Here is a 16,640-nt window from a genome sequence, read left to right as displayed (position 1 = left end):
CTGTTCTACTAATTACCCAGGATGCTGTTCTTCTGGCAGCCACAGTGGGAGGGGTCGGGTGAGGGTGCTGAAGAGTGCGCCAAAGGGGGCACCTCTCTTCCTGCCTCCCCCAGCTCGATGGCCTGACCTCCAACTGAAAGGGTCTGGAAGGAACGAGGGAAGGTTCAGAACATCACAAGTGAACACTGCAGCACGAGCGACACCTAACACTGTAACGGGCATGCAGAGCCCGGCCTCGCCCTCTCCCAGAAGCTGAGCGGGTAGGAACTGGGGGCAGTGCCTGGAGGGAAGCAGGAGCCAGAAGGGAAGCCCGTCCCCAGGAAGAATGGGGCCCTTTTGGCTTTGGGCGGGGTTTGCCAGGGAGGGGGGCTGGGCAGGGCAAGTAGGGGGGCTGCTCACCCTCCCCAGGTTCAGCCCCTCCCACACACAGGTTTCTACCTCCCCTCACCCCCACCCGACGCCTGGGCTGGGCTGAGGCGGATGTGGCCGGAGCACGTTAGACGGTAGCGCTCAGCATGGCCTCGGTCTCTGGCAGGATCTTGTTCTGGTTGGAGTCCAGGCCAAAGAACTTGACGCTGAGGCCATCCACGGGGTGCAGAACGGGGACCAGGGTGATGCGTGGGAAGGTCCGGGTGGCCAGCTCGAAGCGGCTCGTGCTAGCCAGCTCCACCGCCAGCACCTTCAGGAAGAGCTTGGCCAGGTGCTTGCCCAGGCAGGTCCGGACACCACCACCGAACGGGAGGTAATGGAAGCGGCCGTCCTTGTCCTCGCTCCGTGCCTGACTGAAGCGGTCGGGGTCGAACACGTTCACGTCTTTGAACACAGGTGCTGTGTCGTGGGTATCCCGGATGCTGTACATGACGCTCCAGCCTTTGGGGATCTGGAAACCCTGGAGGCGAGATGGGGGCCGGGGGTGGGTGGTGAGAGCCAGAGATGGCCAGGGGAGGTCCCAGGGACTGCCTGCCTGCTTGTCCCCAACGCCAGGTGTTCAAGGCCTGCCTCTTCCTAGAAACACCCCAGTGTGGCCCCCAGGACCGGCCAGCCTCCCTGCTCAGCATGTTAGTCCAGGCTTATTTATAGCTATACACATGCACCTGCACATGTGACACCCGGGTTGGCTTCCTCTGACTCTGCATTTGGGGCCACATCGCTCCCATCAGACTGCAAGTCCCTGAAAGCTAGCACTGTCCCCACATCATACCGAGGTACCCGAGCAGGAGGCTGGTCATCACCATCCATCAGCCCCAGCCCCCAGAGTGGTCCCCCCAGGGCCTGCCCCTGCCCCTGGCCCCACAGGGCCCAGCCTCACGTCGAGCTCAAAGGTCTGCAGCACCGTGCGGTAGCCACCGGAGATGGGTGTGAAGAGGCGCATGACCTCCTTGATGACGCAGTCCAGGTAGCGCAGCCCGCTGAGCGTGTCGAGGCGCAGGGTGCCCTCGCAGGGGCAGCCGCCACTGTGCAGGATGCCCTGGGCCCGCAGCTCCTCCCGCAGCTTCTCCAGCACGGCGGGGTGCTTCAGCAGCTGCATGATCAGTGAGGTGCTGGCGCTGGCGGTGGTGGCATAGGCCGCGAAGATCAGCTCCAGGGTCCCATCCTGCAGCGGCAGAGAGGAGAGGTACCATTGGCCAACCAAGTTCAGCCAGGCGGACCCAGCCTGGGTACAGGCCCATTCTGCCAGCATGCCCTGTGCCCAGGGTCATCCGTGCTGGGCCCTGCTCACTTCCTGCTGTGATTTCTGCTTCCTCTGAGCCTCGCATGCCTGGGCATTGGGGCCACAATGACACAGGTCACAGCCAGCCCCTGGGTGGGCAGGAGACACAACTGCTGTGGCCAAGCAGAGGCACTAGCCTGTTAATCCTCTGGGGGCAGGGCTACCCCTCACTCGCTGCTGGAATCCTCCCAGCCACAGAGGCCTGATCAACGAAGCGAGCTCACAGAAGAAAAGGAACAAATCTCAGGCACTGGGCATGAGTGTGTGCGTGTGTTCGGGGGACGTGGGGTTTAAACTCTGCCTTCCCACTCCCAACCCCAGCTCCTCCTCCATCCCCAGGAGAAGGAAATCTAGCAGGCATCAAGGGAGCTGATGGGGTCTGGCAGGCACCCTGGGGCCACAGCCCTGAGGACCTGAGATGAGGCTGCAGTGAGGAGGCTGAGGGAAGGTGACGCCCCCAGAGAACTTAAAGACCCTCCACGGCTCTCTGGGGAGTGGACACTGGGTGTGGGTGCCCCAGGGCAAGGCCCCAGCAGCTCACCTCATTCCAAGCCCCACATTTCACAAATGTGGGCTCTGGGCCCAGAGAGGGGAGTAAAGGGTCCTGGGTTCCTTACTTGCATGGCACCTACCAGTCACAAAATTCGTAAAATGGGAGTCATTCCCGCCTCTTCCTGGCTCCCCATGAAAAAAATTGGAGCTAGAATACAGGGAGGCAAAGATGGTGGGGATGGAGAGTCTGCAGTGAGTGTCTGTGGGTACCTGGTTGGGGGAGGGACTAACGGACCTCCCTCAGGCAGAACATTCACCCACAGCAGGGTGAGTGGGAAGCCCAGCTAGCCGGTGCCAGGCGGGATGGGAGAGCCTGTAAAGTGCTGCCAACTTGGAAAGGCTAGGGGTGGAGGAGGTGCACACAAATCTCCCCTGCTGTTCCCCAAGAGCCCAGGCTGGCCTCAAGCAAGTGGCTTCCCCTTCTCGGCCTGCACTTCCTTAGGTAGCCTCCAGGGGTTTAGAGACCATGAAATGAACTGAGACCCTTCCCAGCCCTGAGCTGCCTGCTGCCCGGCTGCTGGCTGCTGTGGGGAGAGGAGGGCAGCCTGTGGAGTCCTGCACAGAGGCAGGGACACGGTCTCTGCTCCCAGTTTTGCCCTCTCCAGCCGCCACTCAGACAGCAGTGCAGAGTGAGACCAGAGCAGGCAGAAAGGGCAGGCGCCTTTCCCGGGAGGGAAACCCCACCACGGAGTAAGGGCACCTGCTGCCCGCTGGGGGAGCCGCGGCCCCCACCTTCAGCTCCTGCATGGTCATCTCCTTCCCGTGCTCCTTGCTGCTCTCGATGAGGATGTCCAGCGCGTCCGAGTAGTCCTTGCCCTGGGTGCACTGCAGCTTCTCCCGGATGGCCTTCTCCAGCCCCTTCTGCAGGGTCTGCCGAGCCTGAATGCCCTGAGGGGAGAAGCAGCAGTCACCCACACAGCCCACCCTCCCACTGACACCTCTCCCCTCTGTCCATGTGCCCTGTGCCCATCTTAGCAGACAGCCGCCCTTCCTGAGGGTGGGCTCGTGGATGCCCGGCCTCTCCTCCTCCCAGGCCCGGGGTCCTCACCCGCCGGTAGCCGCTGAAGGGCAAGTCGACAGGCAGGGAGAAGACGTTCTCCACAAATTGCTGGTAGACGTCGAAGAGGCGCCCAAGGTCTTCCTCGGGAATGCTGAAGCCCAGCAGCACCCGGATGGCCATGCGGAAGGTGAGCTTCTGCGCCTCCTGGTACACGTTGATGGCCTCGGGGTGGCTGCTCCAGGCACGCAGCGTGTCCTGGATCACCAGCTGGATCTTGGGCAGGTAGCTCTCCAGGGCCTCATGGCTGAAGATCTTGGAGAAGACCTGGAGGGCAGAGAGGCAGGCGGGTGACTGGCCAGCATGGCGTGCCCCGGCCTGGCCCCTGCTCTGCTTGGACGAGGTACCTATCCCATGACTGCATCCGGGGAAAATTCCAGGTCCCACACAATGGCAAAGTTTTGGGGACTGGTCATTCCAGCTGCTGACAAGTCTGTAGGGGACGTGGCTGTGAGAGGCACAGAGGGAGTCGAGCAGGGCTGGAGAAGGGAGGCTGCCCTTCCACGCAAGAGCCCATTCCCGAATCTCAGGACAGGGACCGAAGTGCCCAGGAGAAGTGGAACACGGGTGAGTGGAATGGACAGGGAAGAGGCGGGAAGGCAGTAGGTGGCTCTTCTATTCTAACAATGGGAGAGCAAGAGCATCTGAGGCTAGACCACAAGCAGGACTTCCAGGGAACCAGAATTATTCTCACTCCCTGAGAAACACCTACGGGGAGTTTATTAACGGTTGTGCCATTAAGATGTCTTCAGTGTGGCCAGGTCTAGAGGTAGGGGGATGGGGGCAATGGCTTTCCACCACACAAGGTCATAAAGACAAACAGAAGCCCTTTTAATCCCCTGCATCTTCCAGGACGACTTTAAGTGGCCAGTGAGTCCCTGCTTCCCTGTCCTCCTGACTGGCTCAGCAACTCCCCTTGCGGCCCCTCCTCACTGAGATGCCCCAGCACATGGTTTTCATCTGCAGGAGAGGGGAGGATGTTAGTTTATTTACTGACAGCCTGCAGGTCTCACTCATAACCAACAACTTCCATCTCCCCCAGAGTCTGGAGCAGAAGGGGGTGCCTCCCAGCAGCACCAAGGGAAAGGTCACTGGGAAGGCCAAGAGGGGAGGGGCGGCACAGAAGGAGCCCCCCACACTGCCCCGTGCAAACCACACACACGCGCCTGCCCTCCCCTCTGCCCCCCAAACCCAACCACCGCATAAACTGTAAATGTGAGAATTTCCCCTGCAGTCAGCTCGAGGAGGAAAGGTAACATTTTCCTGGCCTGGGCCCTGCATGGCTAATGGGAGGGCTGGTTTGCAGAAATAACAGTGCTGGCCCTTCAGTGGCCCAGCCAGGCATTCACAATAGCACTTTCATTCCGAAATTCCCGGCGGAGAGAGGGAGGGAGGGCAGGAGGCCGGTGAGGGGCAGAGAGGCCAGCACCATTTGGGGCTGGTCCTGCTACAAAGGGACAGCCGAAAGGTAGAAGGACGATAGGAGGTCACCTAGGTCAACACAGGCCTGGACGGGTCACTCACACCTTGCCTAGTTTTGGGGGTCCCAGGGAACTTCCAGGGGGGACCCCAGTGGCCCCCTCCCTACAGAGGATTATGGATAAAAGCAGAGCTTGTCTACCTCAGCCCCCCACCCTGGTGTCCTCAGGATTCCAAGTTTGGCCCTTGAGCCAAGGGTCTTCGGGTTGGGAATGGGCCCCTAGGGCCCAGCACTGGCCAACTAAGGGCCCTTACAAAACAGCAAAGAGGCCACACACGGGGTGAGCAGAGAGTGGTACCCGAGAGCTGAGCAGGCTCATCAGGAAACAACACAGGAGGCGGAAAAATTACTCTGCAGCTACCAGGCCTCCGTGGGGAGCTGGAGGAGTGGCAGGAGGAGCCAGGAAAGCCATGCCTGGCCCAGAGCTGGCCAGCCCAGAACAGAGTAGGGCTTCTGTCAAGGAGGGGACAGGGCGGGGACTGGCCAGGGCCTCCAGCACATGGGAAACCTGGGCCCAAAGATGGGTCTGTGGAGGAGGACAGGGGGGCAGAGGCCACGCCCACCAGACCCAGCCAAAGTCAAAGCCAGCTGGGCTCTGAGATGCAGTGGGGGGATGGGAATAGAGACCGGGGGCCAAGAGACCTGAGTGTTAGCCCCAATCATCCGCCAACTTCTAGTGTGATCACAACCAAGTGATCCCCTCCCCCAAGCCTCAGTTTCCTCATCTGTGAAATGCTGACGTTCAACCCGGTTATCGCTGGGGTTGCTTTCACTCCACCACTGTGCACTTGCCCCTAAGTAGACGCTACCCCTCGAGGTAGCCCAGAACCTGGCAATGCTCAAGTCACCTAGAGAGGGCCTACCAGACCCCACCACACAGCCCACACGGGCACGGCGGCCCAAGAGGGGACATCCCAGGATTTCCCACGGGGAGCGCGGAGGGCGCCGGGTGGCTGCTGACGAGCTCTGCCCTGCCCGTAGGTTGCATTCCCTGCGCCCTCTAGCGACGGCAGTCTGAATCGCTCCTATTCAGGTCTTGGGGGCCAAGCAGGGCAGGGACAACCCGAGAAGACAGAAGGACAAGGACGTGGAACCTGGGAATGAGAGGAAGGACTCCAAGAGCAGCGGGCCCACACCCGGCCACAGGGTGAGAAGAGGTGCTGAGAAAGGCCAGGAGCTGGAATGTCCCAAGAAACCCACTGCCACCCTGCACCCTGCAGGCGCCGTGGGCTGGGGCCTCTGGAAAGAGAACTGAAGCCGGACCAGGGCCTTCGTCTTGACCAGCCTCTGACTTGCCCTGTGATGGCCAGCAGGTCGCTGCCCCCTCTGGAGCTCAGTTTCCCCATGGGTTCATGAGGAGTCCAACTGGATGTTCTGAAGTCCCTTCCCACCTGGCTGCCCATGATTCTCCTCAGAGCACCCCCAACACCAGAAGAAACTGCCCAAATGAGAAGCCAAGCAAAGGCAGGCGGTGGGCACTCCAGCCCCAGGGGCTTTGCTCAGAGGTCAGAGTCCAGGCCCCTGCCTCTGGCCCAGCTATTCCACAGGCACTGGGGCCTCCCAGGTGCTGGGAAGACTCCAAGGCCTCATCCCTGGGTTTGTGTCCAGGGTTAACAGCACAGGCACTTCCCAAAGCTGGGGAGGCTCAGAAACCACCACCCGCCACAAAGGACAGGCAGAGGTAGAGGTGGAGGGACCGGCTAGGGCACAGGAGCCTGGACAGTGTCTGGGCGGGCTGGGTCTGAGGAGCTGCCTGCCGGGGTCGGGACTTGGGCACACTGGAAGGTGCCCAGGGAGCGGCTCGGTGTGAAGAGAGGAAGGGTTCCCGGCCCCCAGAGCCAACTTCCCCGACCACAGTCATCACTGAAGCCAGGGATGCTTTGTTTCCCTCCGGGGCTTCCCTGGGAATTCCCAAAAGTGAGCCAAGAATGCCGGACAAAGGTCATTGGGAACCAGCCCAGGCCCAGGCCACTCCCTGCAGAGGGAGCCTCAGGGAAAGGGCAGGAGGGAAGATGGCTCCCACCTTGAGGGATGGGATGTCACCAGTTTCCCCTCAACACAATAAGCTCAAGAGCCCCATCCCTGGTTCTCTTCCTCCCTCCAGAATGTGGGCCAATCTCCCAGCTAGGGTCTGGGGACACCACCCAGGCTTGTCAAGGCTCAAATTCCCCATAACTGCTTCTACAAATGCTTTCTCCCTCCCAGCTAGGCCCCCCTTACCCCTCCCGCCTCTCATCCAGTGCCCCTAGGAGGAGGGTCACTCTGAACCCCCATGGCCCTTCGTGATGTGCCTGCTTGGCCAGGTAACCTCCCCCTTCTCTGCTGGTGGCCGTGGATGGATGGACAAATGGATAGGCAGCCACGGGAGCAGGAAGAGGCAGAGAGGGAACCCACTGCCCGGGCCAGTGACTCAGACTGGGAGGAATGGAAGCGGCTGCCCAAGAGGGGTGGGGGCCTGGGCAGGCCACCCGGCCAAGCCACTGGAGCAGCGGCCTTCAGAGTGGAAAGAATAACAGAGGGCAGGCAGCCGCCGCAGCAGCCATCCGCACAGGGGTGACGCCAAGGTGTGTACTTTACACCCAAGCAAGGGGGGAACAAGGGAGGACGTCATCTTCCCAGCTGCCTGGCATTTCCACTGGGCCTCAGCTTCACCCTGGCCCAGTGGAAATGCCAGGCAGCTTCACCCAGGGTTGGAAATGCCCAAGCCTGGTGTGTGGGGCTGGGCACACTCAGCCCCTCTGGTCAGGAGGTGCTGGCCCAGACCCCCGCCACCAGCTAGCGCATGCCCCTTCCCAGCGTCGGTGGCAACAGAGTGCCTGTCCGCCATCTGGCTCTAGCTATAATCGTCTTACCTCAAGACCTGCTTCCCACCACCCTACACGGCCCTAGCTCCTCCACACATGCAGCAAACACCAGGCCGGGCGGGGAGGCAGCACTGGTGGAATCTGGAAAGGTTTGCCCAGACACTCTCATCCCTCCCTCTTCCTTGGAAAGCTGAGGCCCAGAGCGGGAAGGGCCCTCCAAGGTCACAGTGCAGGGCATGACTGGCCCTACCCAGCAGAGTCCCGGAAGCCCCTGCCTCCCACCACTGCAGACTCCATCGAGCTGCCCTCTGCCAGGCCTGGTGGGCTCTGAATTTATCTAAAGGTCCTGAAACGATCCTCTTCTATGGCCTAAGTTTATTCTAAGGATGAGGCTGGCTGTTCTGGCTACTCTGGCTTGTTCTCAACATTTCCCAGGCCCCTGGAGTCCCTTCCCTTTAGGCCTGGGGAACCCAGGATGGACACAGTGGCTGGCACAGAGGCTAGGGCCAAAGCAGACCCCAGCCAAGCCTCCCCATTCCCCGCCAAGGCCACATTTGTCTTCAAAGGCCGGGAGAGTAAACAGACACATCAGCATCACAGCCTTGGACCCCTCTCTGCCCTGGGAGGACACAGAAAAGAGGGACAAAGAGAGGCGATAGCCCCCACGCCCAGCCCGCCCACCAGCCTGCTGCCTGGCACAAGGGCAAGCAGAGGGAGGCACCCACTCCCAGGCACCCAGGCAGCTGACCGTGAGCTCCCTCCCCCGCTGACCTTCAGAGAGATCCGCTCCTGCCACCGCCCCCTCAGCAGCCCCTGCGCCCACCACTGGTGCTACAGTAACTTTTGCGTGAAGGACTTGGGTTGGCAGAACAAAGGCCCTATGCCTATGCCAGGGACTAGGGCAGAGCTCCCAGCAGCAGGACTGCCCGGCCATGCCACCAGCCTTCCCATCCACTGCAGGATGGAGCTTCCGAGAACTCCTAGAGCCAGGAGTGGGCTAGTCTACTCCCAGGACCCCACAACCACGGGTGCCCAGCCCTGCCCTCCTGCTGAGGTGCCTCCTATCCTCTCCACCCCGGGATGCACAGGGTTTCTGAGAGGAGTGTGATGACCCTGAGCCTGACCCCCACCCTCACTCCAGGACGGGGCCCAAAGGCCAGGTCAGTGAGGGATGGTGGGTGGGCAGGCAGGGCTTCCTGATCCCCACCTCCAAAGCCTGTTCCCCTACCTCCGCCTCAGGCACACAGGCCCTGCAGGCAGGGGTCTGGGTAGAAGGGGCAAGATGACCACTCCTGGGTCTCCCCAGTCCAGGGGCTCCAAGACTAAGTGCTGCCCCTCAGATACTCTCCAAGTTCCCGGAGAGTGTCTCAGAGGCACTGTCCGGGATGCCCTGAAGCAGATGGCCTCTTGGCGCAAAGAGGCCTGGCCCTATCTCTAAAGAGAAAGAGGAAATGCCCAATCCTGGTGGGTGGGGCTGGGTGTTGGAAGCTTCTAGAACTATGCCCCAACTCCTCCATGTCTCTGATAACCCTTTCACCCCCACCTTCCTCACTGGATTCCATCCACCCTTCAAGAGCAATACCAGCCTCTCTATACACAAAAGGGATGGGGTCCCTCCCCCATCCACCAGAGATACCCCAGGCCTGGGTGGGGGAGGGATAACCAAGGAGGACAGAGACTGAGGCCCTGGCTGTAGAGACACAGGCCTGGCTTCCAGAAATGATTCTGTTAGACTGGGCAAGATTTTCTGGACTTTTTCCCTGGCAACCCCACCCTGCTGGCCCTAGACCACCAGGGCAGCCAGGGCAAAACACCTGGCGTGCAGTGATGGCAGTGAGGAGCCCCTTCCTAGCACATCTGGCCAGACCTCCCGGAGAAGGGGTGGGCCACCAGCCCCAGTGGAAACAGTGACGCTTCTAGTTCCCCACCAGCCGGGCCCCAGCACACCTGGGCCCCACTTCCTGCACGTACCTCCTAACCAGGCTGAGCCTGGCCCAGCAGCCCACAGTCCAGCCAGGCCTGACTGCAGCATGGGCTGGATAGAGCAGTGGGGGTGGCACACAGCAGCCCCCACCTTGGCCACAGAGTCCACCAGGCACTGGATCCAGCAGTCTGGCCATTCTCTCCAGGACCCATATAGACATATATTTAGAAATGGTGCCCCTGAGTAGTCTCATCCCTCCAGCTACACTACTTCTTGAGGGCGAGGATCAAGTTTCCCACTCCTATGAACCTAACCCCAGGCCTTCCATGTAGTCCAGTAAACTTAGGTTTATAGATCATCCATCCGAGAGACTGGGGGGAAGGATCCTTTTGTCTAGCTGACTACCCATTTACCACACGACACACACATGCACCCCACATAGCCAGCACACAACTAGTACACACAAAAAGAGGGCCCCTGGATTTGGTTCTCAAGCCCCTCTGCCAGGATGAACTGGCTTCTGGCGACTCCCTACCCCCAAGGAGCTGGAGGGCCAGGTGCTGCAAATAGGGAGACCATCTGCAGCTTGCCCAGAGTCCTCAGTCTCTGCCTCCAACTCGGCCTTATCCCCATCCCACTTTCTTCCTTCCCTACATACTCCTCTGGGACTGTTCATCTGTGCTTTCCCTTTCCCTCTTCCCTCCCCTGCAAATGGACATTGTAGGCCCAAACCTTGGGGCTTTCCAGACAGGCCCTCCCCGACGGGCACCTGGAGGCCCAAGGCTAAGTCAGGAAGAGGGTGAGTGGAACCCCAAGGCCCCAGGGTCTCTCACTCTGGTCCTGGCCAAGCCTCTTTCCTCCCAGCACTCCCTACCTATGCCAACTGCTGGCAGCTCCCAGCCAGCAGGGCTGAGTAGAACTCTACGCCGTGGCCCAGAAACAACTATTCCCATGGAAGCGAAAGGCCTCTGTTGCAGGCTCTGTCCTGCCTTTTCTTTGCTTCCTGAGTGGGTTCAAGTCTCGATCAACCTCTCCAAGGCTTCTGTGAAAAGGGACAATAATTCTTTTCTTGTCAAAGGCTCTACGAAGATGAAATGGGGAAGCAAGCAGCCATCTGCTCTGGAGCTGGGTCCCTGAGTCTCAGCTCTCTCCTCATGTTCTGGAATGGTCCTTTAGTGGTGCCACCAAGACTAAGGGAGAAATAACTATCCAACACAGCTGAAAGCCTGATTCCTAAACCCACAGCCCCCTCCCAGCTACTCCCCAGAACACCTGCCCCCCAACCCCTGTGGGTCCCCAGGCTGTGTTAACTGCTTCCAGCTCTGAGTGAGGCAGATGGAAGAGATGACTTTGAGAGCTCTTTTCCAGTTCCTGAAATACACGCTTTATTAGGGAACTGGGGTGGGTGGGGGAGGCACGAAGACCACTCTCCCGTTCGATTTTCCTTCTTTTGTCTGTCATGGAGAATTACCCTTCTCAGGCTGTTCAGAGAATATCAAATACTACAGGATGCGTCAGCGAGCAGCACAATCCCCCTCGGCCACTTCACGCATGGACTTCTGCCCCAGGGAGCTGCCCCCTCCTCCTTCCCCTCCTCCTCCCGCTCCCGGACTCGAGCCTACCCACTGTTCCGGGAGATGAGAGGCTCCTTCTCCCCTCCTTTAGGTTTCAACCCGGGGTGAGTCCTCTGACCCAATGGAAAAACATGGGAGTGGAGGAGGTCGTGCAGCCTCCCTCCTGGCGGCTTCAAGCCCGCAGGCCGGCGCCCCGCCCGCCCGCCGGCTCAGCTTTCGGGTTACTGCAGTTCAAACAGCACGTGCCGGCCGCGCTCCGAGCAGCGGCGGCGGCGGCGCAGCCCAGAGGGGGCGGGGAGGCTTGCTCCGTGCGCGCTGGCTCGCCGCCTCCGCGCCTCTTCCAGTCGCTCGGGAAATCCACAGGATAAACACCCACTTTCTCTTCCTCTTTGTGTGTGTGGGGGTGCGCTTTGATCCCCTCCCGCGCCTCGGCTGCTCCCCCACCCCTCGCTTTTCCCCCACTGTCCAGGCCAGTGCGCACGACTCCCCGCATCTCTCCCTGACAAGGCACAGCAACCACTGCCACGAGGTGCCCTCACCCCTCACCCCCGCGCCTGTCCGCGTCTCCCTTAAAGCAACCAGTGGTGGGAGGGCCAAGTTTGATTTTAGAATAAATTCCTGGGGGAAAGTGGTGAAAAGGAAAGCGCGCCGACCAGCTGTCCCGCCCCCTTCTCTTTCCAGTTCCGTGGAGCACCCCAAGGACAGGCGTTGGACACCTCAGACCCCGCACTTTCAAGCTCTGTCCAAAGCAACCTGGCTGGCGGTGACCACGGCGCAGTAGGCCAGCAGGAGGGTGAACCAGGAGGAGGCCTGTGCAGGCCCTGGATCCAGGCTCAAAGTCGTCTAGACAGGAGAACTACGGGGTCCTCAAGCATGGTTCGCAAAGGGGGGCGTTGATTCGGGTGGGGTCGTTCTGTGGACGTCCATGAACTCCTTACACCGAGGGAGGAGTGTAGAGTTCTTACCTTGCGTTTGTTGCGGTGGATGTCGCCGATAGAGTTGGCCACCGTGTTGGGCCCCAGAAGCATGCGCGTGCTTCGAGGCCACTCGGTGCTCACGAGGTGGTGCTCGCCCATGAGGATCTTGCGCACGTTTTCCGCGCCCGTCACGCGTATCAGCGGCCGCCCCAGCAAATGCGTCTTGAACACGTTGCCGTACTTCTCCCTCCGCGAGGACTGGAAGCCAGAACCCTGCGGGAGCCACACAAGCGATCTCTCTTAAGGTGCACGTCTCGGACGGCCCGCGGGGGAGGGGTGGCGGCCTCCAACTCGGGGCACCAGCCACCTGCCCCTCCCCCCAAATACACACAGACACGCACGCACGCAGGTTTTATTTTTCACGGCGTGCACAAGAACTGGGAAGTAGGGCCTAGAGAGGATAATAAATAACGCAAGGAGGCGGGAGGCCCAGGGGCACCCCCAGGAGGCTGTTTTTCAGTAATGACTTTCGGGAGGGAAAAGGTATCCCGGACAGCTGGACCTAAAGCTAAAGTCTCCAACCCCCACCCTCCCACCCCCACCCAGCGCTTGGAGCCTCTCGGAATAAATATTTCCAGGCTCCGGGCCACGGGCTGGCGAGACCCCGCGGGGTGGCCGCAGGCCAAAGATTATTTATAGTGGTGAGCGGTCGGTGCCCAGAGGCAGTCACTACAGATTGGGGGGGGTCGGGCGGGGCGTGGGGTGTGGGGTTGGAGTTTCCTCCGTTCTCCGGTGTGGCCTGCGCAGGGACCCGGCAGCTCTCTGAGAGCTCTGCGAGGTGGGGTCGCGGGCCCAAAGTCGCGGTTTCCCTAATGCATTTTGCCCTGGAAATAACTGAGGCGGACGTTTGTGGCAGCCCGGGAGTTTGGTAGGGGAGCACGACGGACGGCGCTTCCCGCGGGGCGACCCGCGCAGGTAACCGGATCCCGGCGGCGGAGGCGGCGGCGCAAGTCGAGAATGGCTGGGCCCTGGCCGGGTCTAACGCTCCAAACAGCAGGCGCAGCCCGCCCGGCGCGAGTACCGGAAGCCGAGGGGACCTCAGAGGGGCGGGGGCACGGGCGCCCCGCTCACCTTTGACGTCGCGCTCCCTACCCCACCCCGTGTTAACCCTTCTTCTGCCAGGGCGGCACTGAGAAGGGGAGGACTGTCACCTGTCCAGTCGCCCCGCCTGCCCGCCAACAGAAGTACGGACTCCGGCTCCAGAATCCAGTCACGCACTCCCGAGGGGACAGCTCGGTTCCCCCTCTCCTGGATTGGTCCCTCTCCTCACTTTCCTTTCTTTCACGGGAAACTATACTCCAGCTAGATGTGTACACACCCCAGCACAGCCGAAAAGTGACTCTGCAGAACTCGGATTCCCTAATCACTTTTCCACATGCGCCTCAGGCCCCGGCGCGCGACACGGAACGAGCCGCGAACGACCGCGCCGCCAGGAGGGGGGCCGGGCCGCGGGGGATGCTGTCCCGCTCCCAGGCTGGAGGGTCGGGGAGAGCGCCCCACACTGTGCAGCCGTCCGAGACGGCATCTACCCCTTTAAGGAAAATCAAGGCGGAGGTGGGGTGCGACGGGGAGGGGTGAGGAGCGGGGTTCCCTTCCTTCGTCTGCTATACCGGTCTCCCGCGCTCCGTCTGACCCTTCGTCTCTCCTCTCCTTCTTTTCCTCTGTTATTCTTTTCTTTCAACACAAAAGTTGGGCTGTGAATTTTCTGAGGTCGCCGCCGCCTCGCCCCCACCCCCTGCCTCTGATCTGCCTAACTGTAATTAAAGTGCGTTTTTTGTGGCATTAATAAAGAGTTATTTGTCCGCTGTTTCCATGGTCTTCACAAAGAGGACTTTCATAGGGGCGGCCGCTCGGGCCGCGAGTCCAATTTATACAAAAATGTTGTATTTTTAGCCCTGGGCTCTGTTTAGATGGCGCTCGGTGGAAACGGAGAGCCCTTGGAGGTCCCCCCGTAAAATCTGATAAATGACTCCGAAGAAATAACGCTAGGATTCAGAGCGCTCTCATTAACCCCTTCTGCGCTCCTCTGCACGCACCCCGCTACTTTCCTCCACCTATGGGACCTATGGCCCCGGATTGTATGGATGAGAGTAGCAGGTTTCCCCCTCCCTAACTTCTGTGTTGGTTGGACGCGGACCCCCAAGGGCCTTTGTGAGATTAGGAGAAAAGGTCAGAGGGACATTGAGGGGGGCAGAGAAAGGTCAGGAAACGGGGTGGGGGGGCGGTGATAGACCGTGGATTCCGCAGACTGGCTGTAACAAGGCGGGAGCCAGTTGCCCAAGAGTTATTTTAGTTCCTAAATTGGCGGCCAAAAGCCTAAACCACCGCCACAGTTAACCCTTTAAGTGTGGTGGCAAGGGAGAGGCTGGGGATTTCTTTGCGGGGAGGGGTAGTCGGAAGCGAACCCCACCCCATTGCACGAATAATCCCAAAAAGATATGGGCCGACTCAGGGACACGGAAAGACCACCGGGCAGAGGAACCTCGCGTCCTCCCCGCCCCTGCTCCGCTGTCATTAAGCCGGGGGCGGGGCGGGGTGTGTGTGTGTGTGTGCGCGCGCGCGCGGATTGCACGCGTCTGTTAATTTCAAGCCAAGCTTTCGCACCTCTAAACCCGCAGGTCCCGGCGCTCACCTTTCGCTTCACCTCTCCAGTGCCGGAATTGTCTGTTTCTGGATATCCATGCTCCCCCCTACCCTCATCAGCACCCATCGGACAAACACCCGTACACACGCACACACGAACACTGCTCCCGCGGTAACCCCAGAGGCGCCCCCACCCCCAAGAAAAACCCTGATGTGTATCAAATTGCAAAAGCGATTGTCTAGCACTTGATGAGGTTAACTCCAGGTTAACCTCCCCATTACCTGCCTGGGTCTGGTCCCTAACGCGCCCCACCCCCATTTTCACCAGCAGAGTGAGGTTTTGCAGCCTCTAACAAACACACACCTCTCCCAAGTTTCTCTCCTGCTAAACTGTCCCCACCCAATAAGTAAACAGACCCTTTTCCCCGAAAGCGGAGAGCCCTCAGGTCTCTGGCTTCTCATTTTCCTCGGGTTACCTTCTTCCTCTTCCACCACAAAACACACACACTGGAGCGGACCGCGGACCAGGGCAGTAGTACCTGGAGCAGCAGACTACGCAGCAGGAGTAGTTTTAAAGGGGCAATTCAAGCTGCCACCCACCCGCTCCTACTCTCCCGAGTCAGTTTTCAGCTCCCAGCGCCACAGCCAAAGTCCAGGAAGCCGACGGCGACGGGGGCGTGGAGCGCGAAGGGGAGGCAAAAGCAGCTCAGGACCTGACGTCCCCTCAGATTCGGGCGCCGGGAGCCCCCAGGGCGCTCCACGCACCCCTGCTAGGCTGCCCACGACCGGGGCAAGTCATTCTTGGGAACTCCCTCTGGTCTGGGAACCCCTCTCACCAGCCCCCTGAACCTGCTCACCCGGCGCCAGTGGTCTCCGAACCACGTTGCGGGCGGGCAGAGGAAGCCCGGGCGGTTGAGTCTGGGAGGAGGGAAGGGGCGGGGCGGGGACCAGTGTCTTCTCGCTCCCGGCGCCCCCTGGCCGGCCCGCGGCTCCGTCGGCCCCGAGCTCGAGCTCGCAGCTAGCGGACCCCGGAGAGCAGCGGAGAGAGCGTGCCCTTACCTGTAGCAGCCAGTGGCCGGTCTCTCCGATGAGCGGGAAGCCCATGGAACCCTTGGGGATGGGCAGCTTGCAGCTCTTGTCGCGGGTGGCAGCCCAGCGCAGCTGCCACAGCTGCTGCGACACGGCCAGTAGCAGCGTCACGGACACCAGGCACGCGGCGAGGGTGGCCAGCGCCGACACCAGCTCCAAGCCCTCAAAGAGCATGTTGGCGGCCGCTCGGGGGATTGGCTGTGCTGGCCCCGGCGGGGGAGGGGAGGGCTGGACGGGAGGGGACCGGAGCAGCGGGGGAAGGGAGGCTGCGGCCGGCCGGGGGTCCTGGCACCTCCAGCCGAAACAGAGGAGGAGGAAGGGGCCGAGGGAAGGGGAGTGGAGGCTGCAAGGGGAGCAGAGAGAGGGAGAAAAAAATGCCTAAAAGAAGAGAGAAAGGAGACACGAGGCAACTGGGGTGTAACTTTGTTTGTTTGTTTGTTTGTTCCTTTATAGCGGGCTTAGGGGCTGCTCAAGGGGTGGTGAGATGAAGCCGTGAATCAAGCTGGTGGATTTGCTCTCCCCGCAGCCATCACACTCGGAAAACTTTGGAAAACTTTGTCCAGCAGGAGCCTCTTTCTCGTAAGCCCCTTCCCCTGCTTGGAAAAAAAAAAGAAGGGGGGCAGAGAGCTGGCGGAGAAAAAGTGCGATTTGTCAAAAGTATTCCCCTAAAATTCCTAGGGGAAAAGGGGGGGGGGAATCCTGAATGCAAAAATTCCAACGAACCCAGAAACTTTGGGGGCGAGGCGAGTGGAGAGGCCCGAGCCCAGCGTTCTGGGCAGCCCCAGGCGGCGCGCCCGAGCCTCAGAGCCGCCGCGGCACCCCCGAGGCGGGCGAGGCGGGCGCGGCGGGCGAGGCGGCGAGGCGGGCGCGGCGGCCGGAGCGCGGGTGC

At 60.8% G+C, this 16,640-nt stretch overlaps 1 protein-coding gene across 2 annotated transcripts; it reads right to left on the bottom strand.

Annotated features, from left to right (window-relative positions):
• Window positions 1-337: 337 nt before the first annotated feature.
• Window positions 338-15,928, bottom strand: LOC105812070 (cytochrome P450 26B1). Of its 2 annotated transcripts, XM_012646443.1 has the most exons (6): window positions 15,722-15,928; window positions 12,068-12,292; window positions 3,312-3,587; window positions 2,996-3,151; window positions 1,310-1,594; window positions 338-889 (listed from the first exon to the last, which is right to left on the bottom strand). In XM_012646443.1, the coding sequence occupies exons 1-6, from the start codon at window positions 15,923-15,925 to the stop codon at window positions 497-499; spliced, it is 1,539 nt and encodes a 512-aa protein (XP_012501897.1). In that variant the 5' UTR covers window positions 15,926-15,928; the 3' UTR covers window positions 338-496. The 2 variants fall into 2 exon arrangements, with proteins under 2 accessions (XP_012501897.1, XP_012501898.1); XM_012646444.1 differs by lacking the exon at window positions 12,068-12,292 and having other exon boundaries at window positions 461-889; window positions 15,722-15,925.
• Between the last annotated feature and the right edge of the window lie 712 nt (window positions 15,929-16,640).

This window comes from Propithecus coquereli, unplaced genomic scaffold (genome assembly GCF_000956105.1).
Source record: "Propithecus coquereli isolate 6110/MARCELLA unplaced genomic scaffold, Pcoq_1.0 Scaffold243, whole genome shotgun sequence".
In the NCBI taxonomy this organism is placed as follows: domain Eukaryota; kingdom Metazoa; phylum Chordata; class Mammalia; order Primates; family Indriidae; genus Propithecus; species Propithecus coquereli.
This window is presented reverse-complemented; position numbering and strand designations above follow the sequence as displayed.

Excerpts from the sequence above, each read along its gene's own strand:
- LOC105812070 (XM_012646443.1), bottom strand. The coding sequence starts at position 15,925 with ATGCTCTTTGAGGGCTTGGAGCTGGTGTCGGCGCTGGCCACCCTCGCC. Across the intron at positions 12,293-15,721 it reads CCGGCCACTGGCTGCTACAG|GGTTCTGGCTTCCAGTCCTC; the intron begins GTAAGGGCACGC and ends TGGCTCCCGCAG. Across the intron at positions 3,588-12,067 it reads TCCACCGCAACAAACGCAAG|GTCTTCTCCAAGATCTTCAG; the intron begins GTAAGAACTCTA and ends TCTGCCCTCCAG.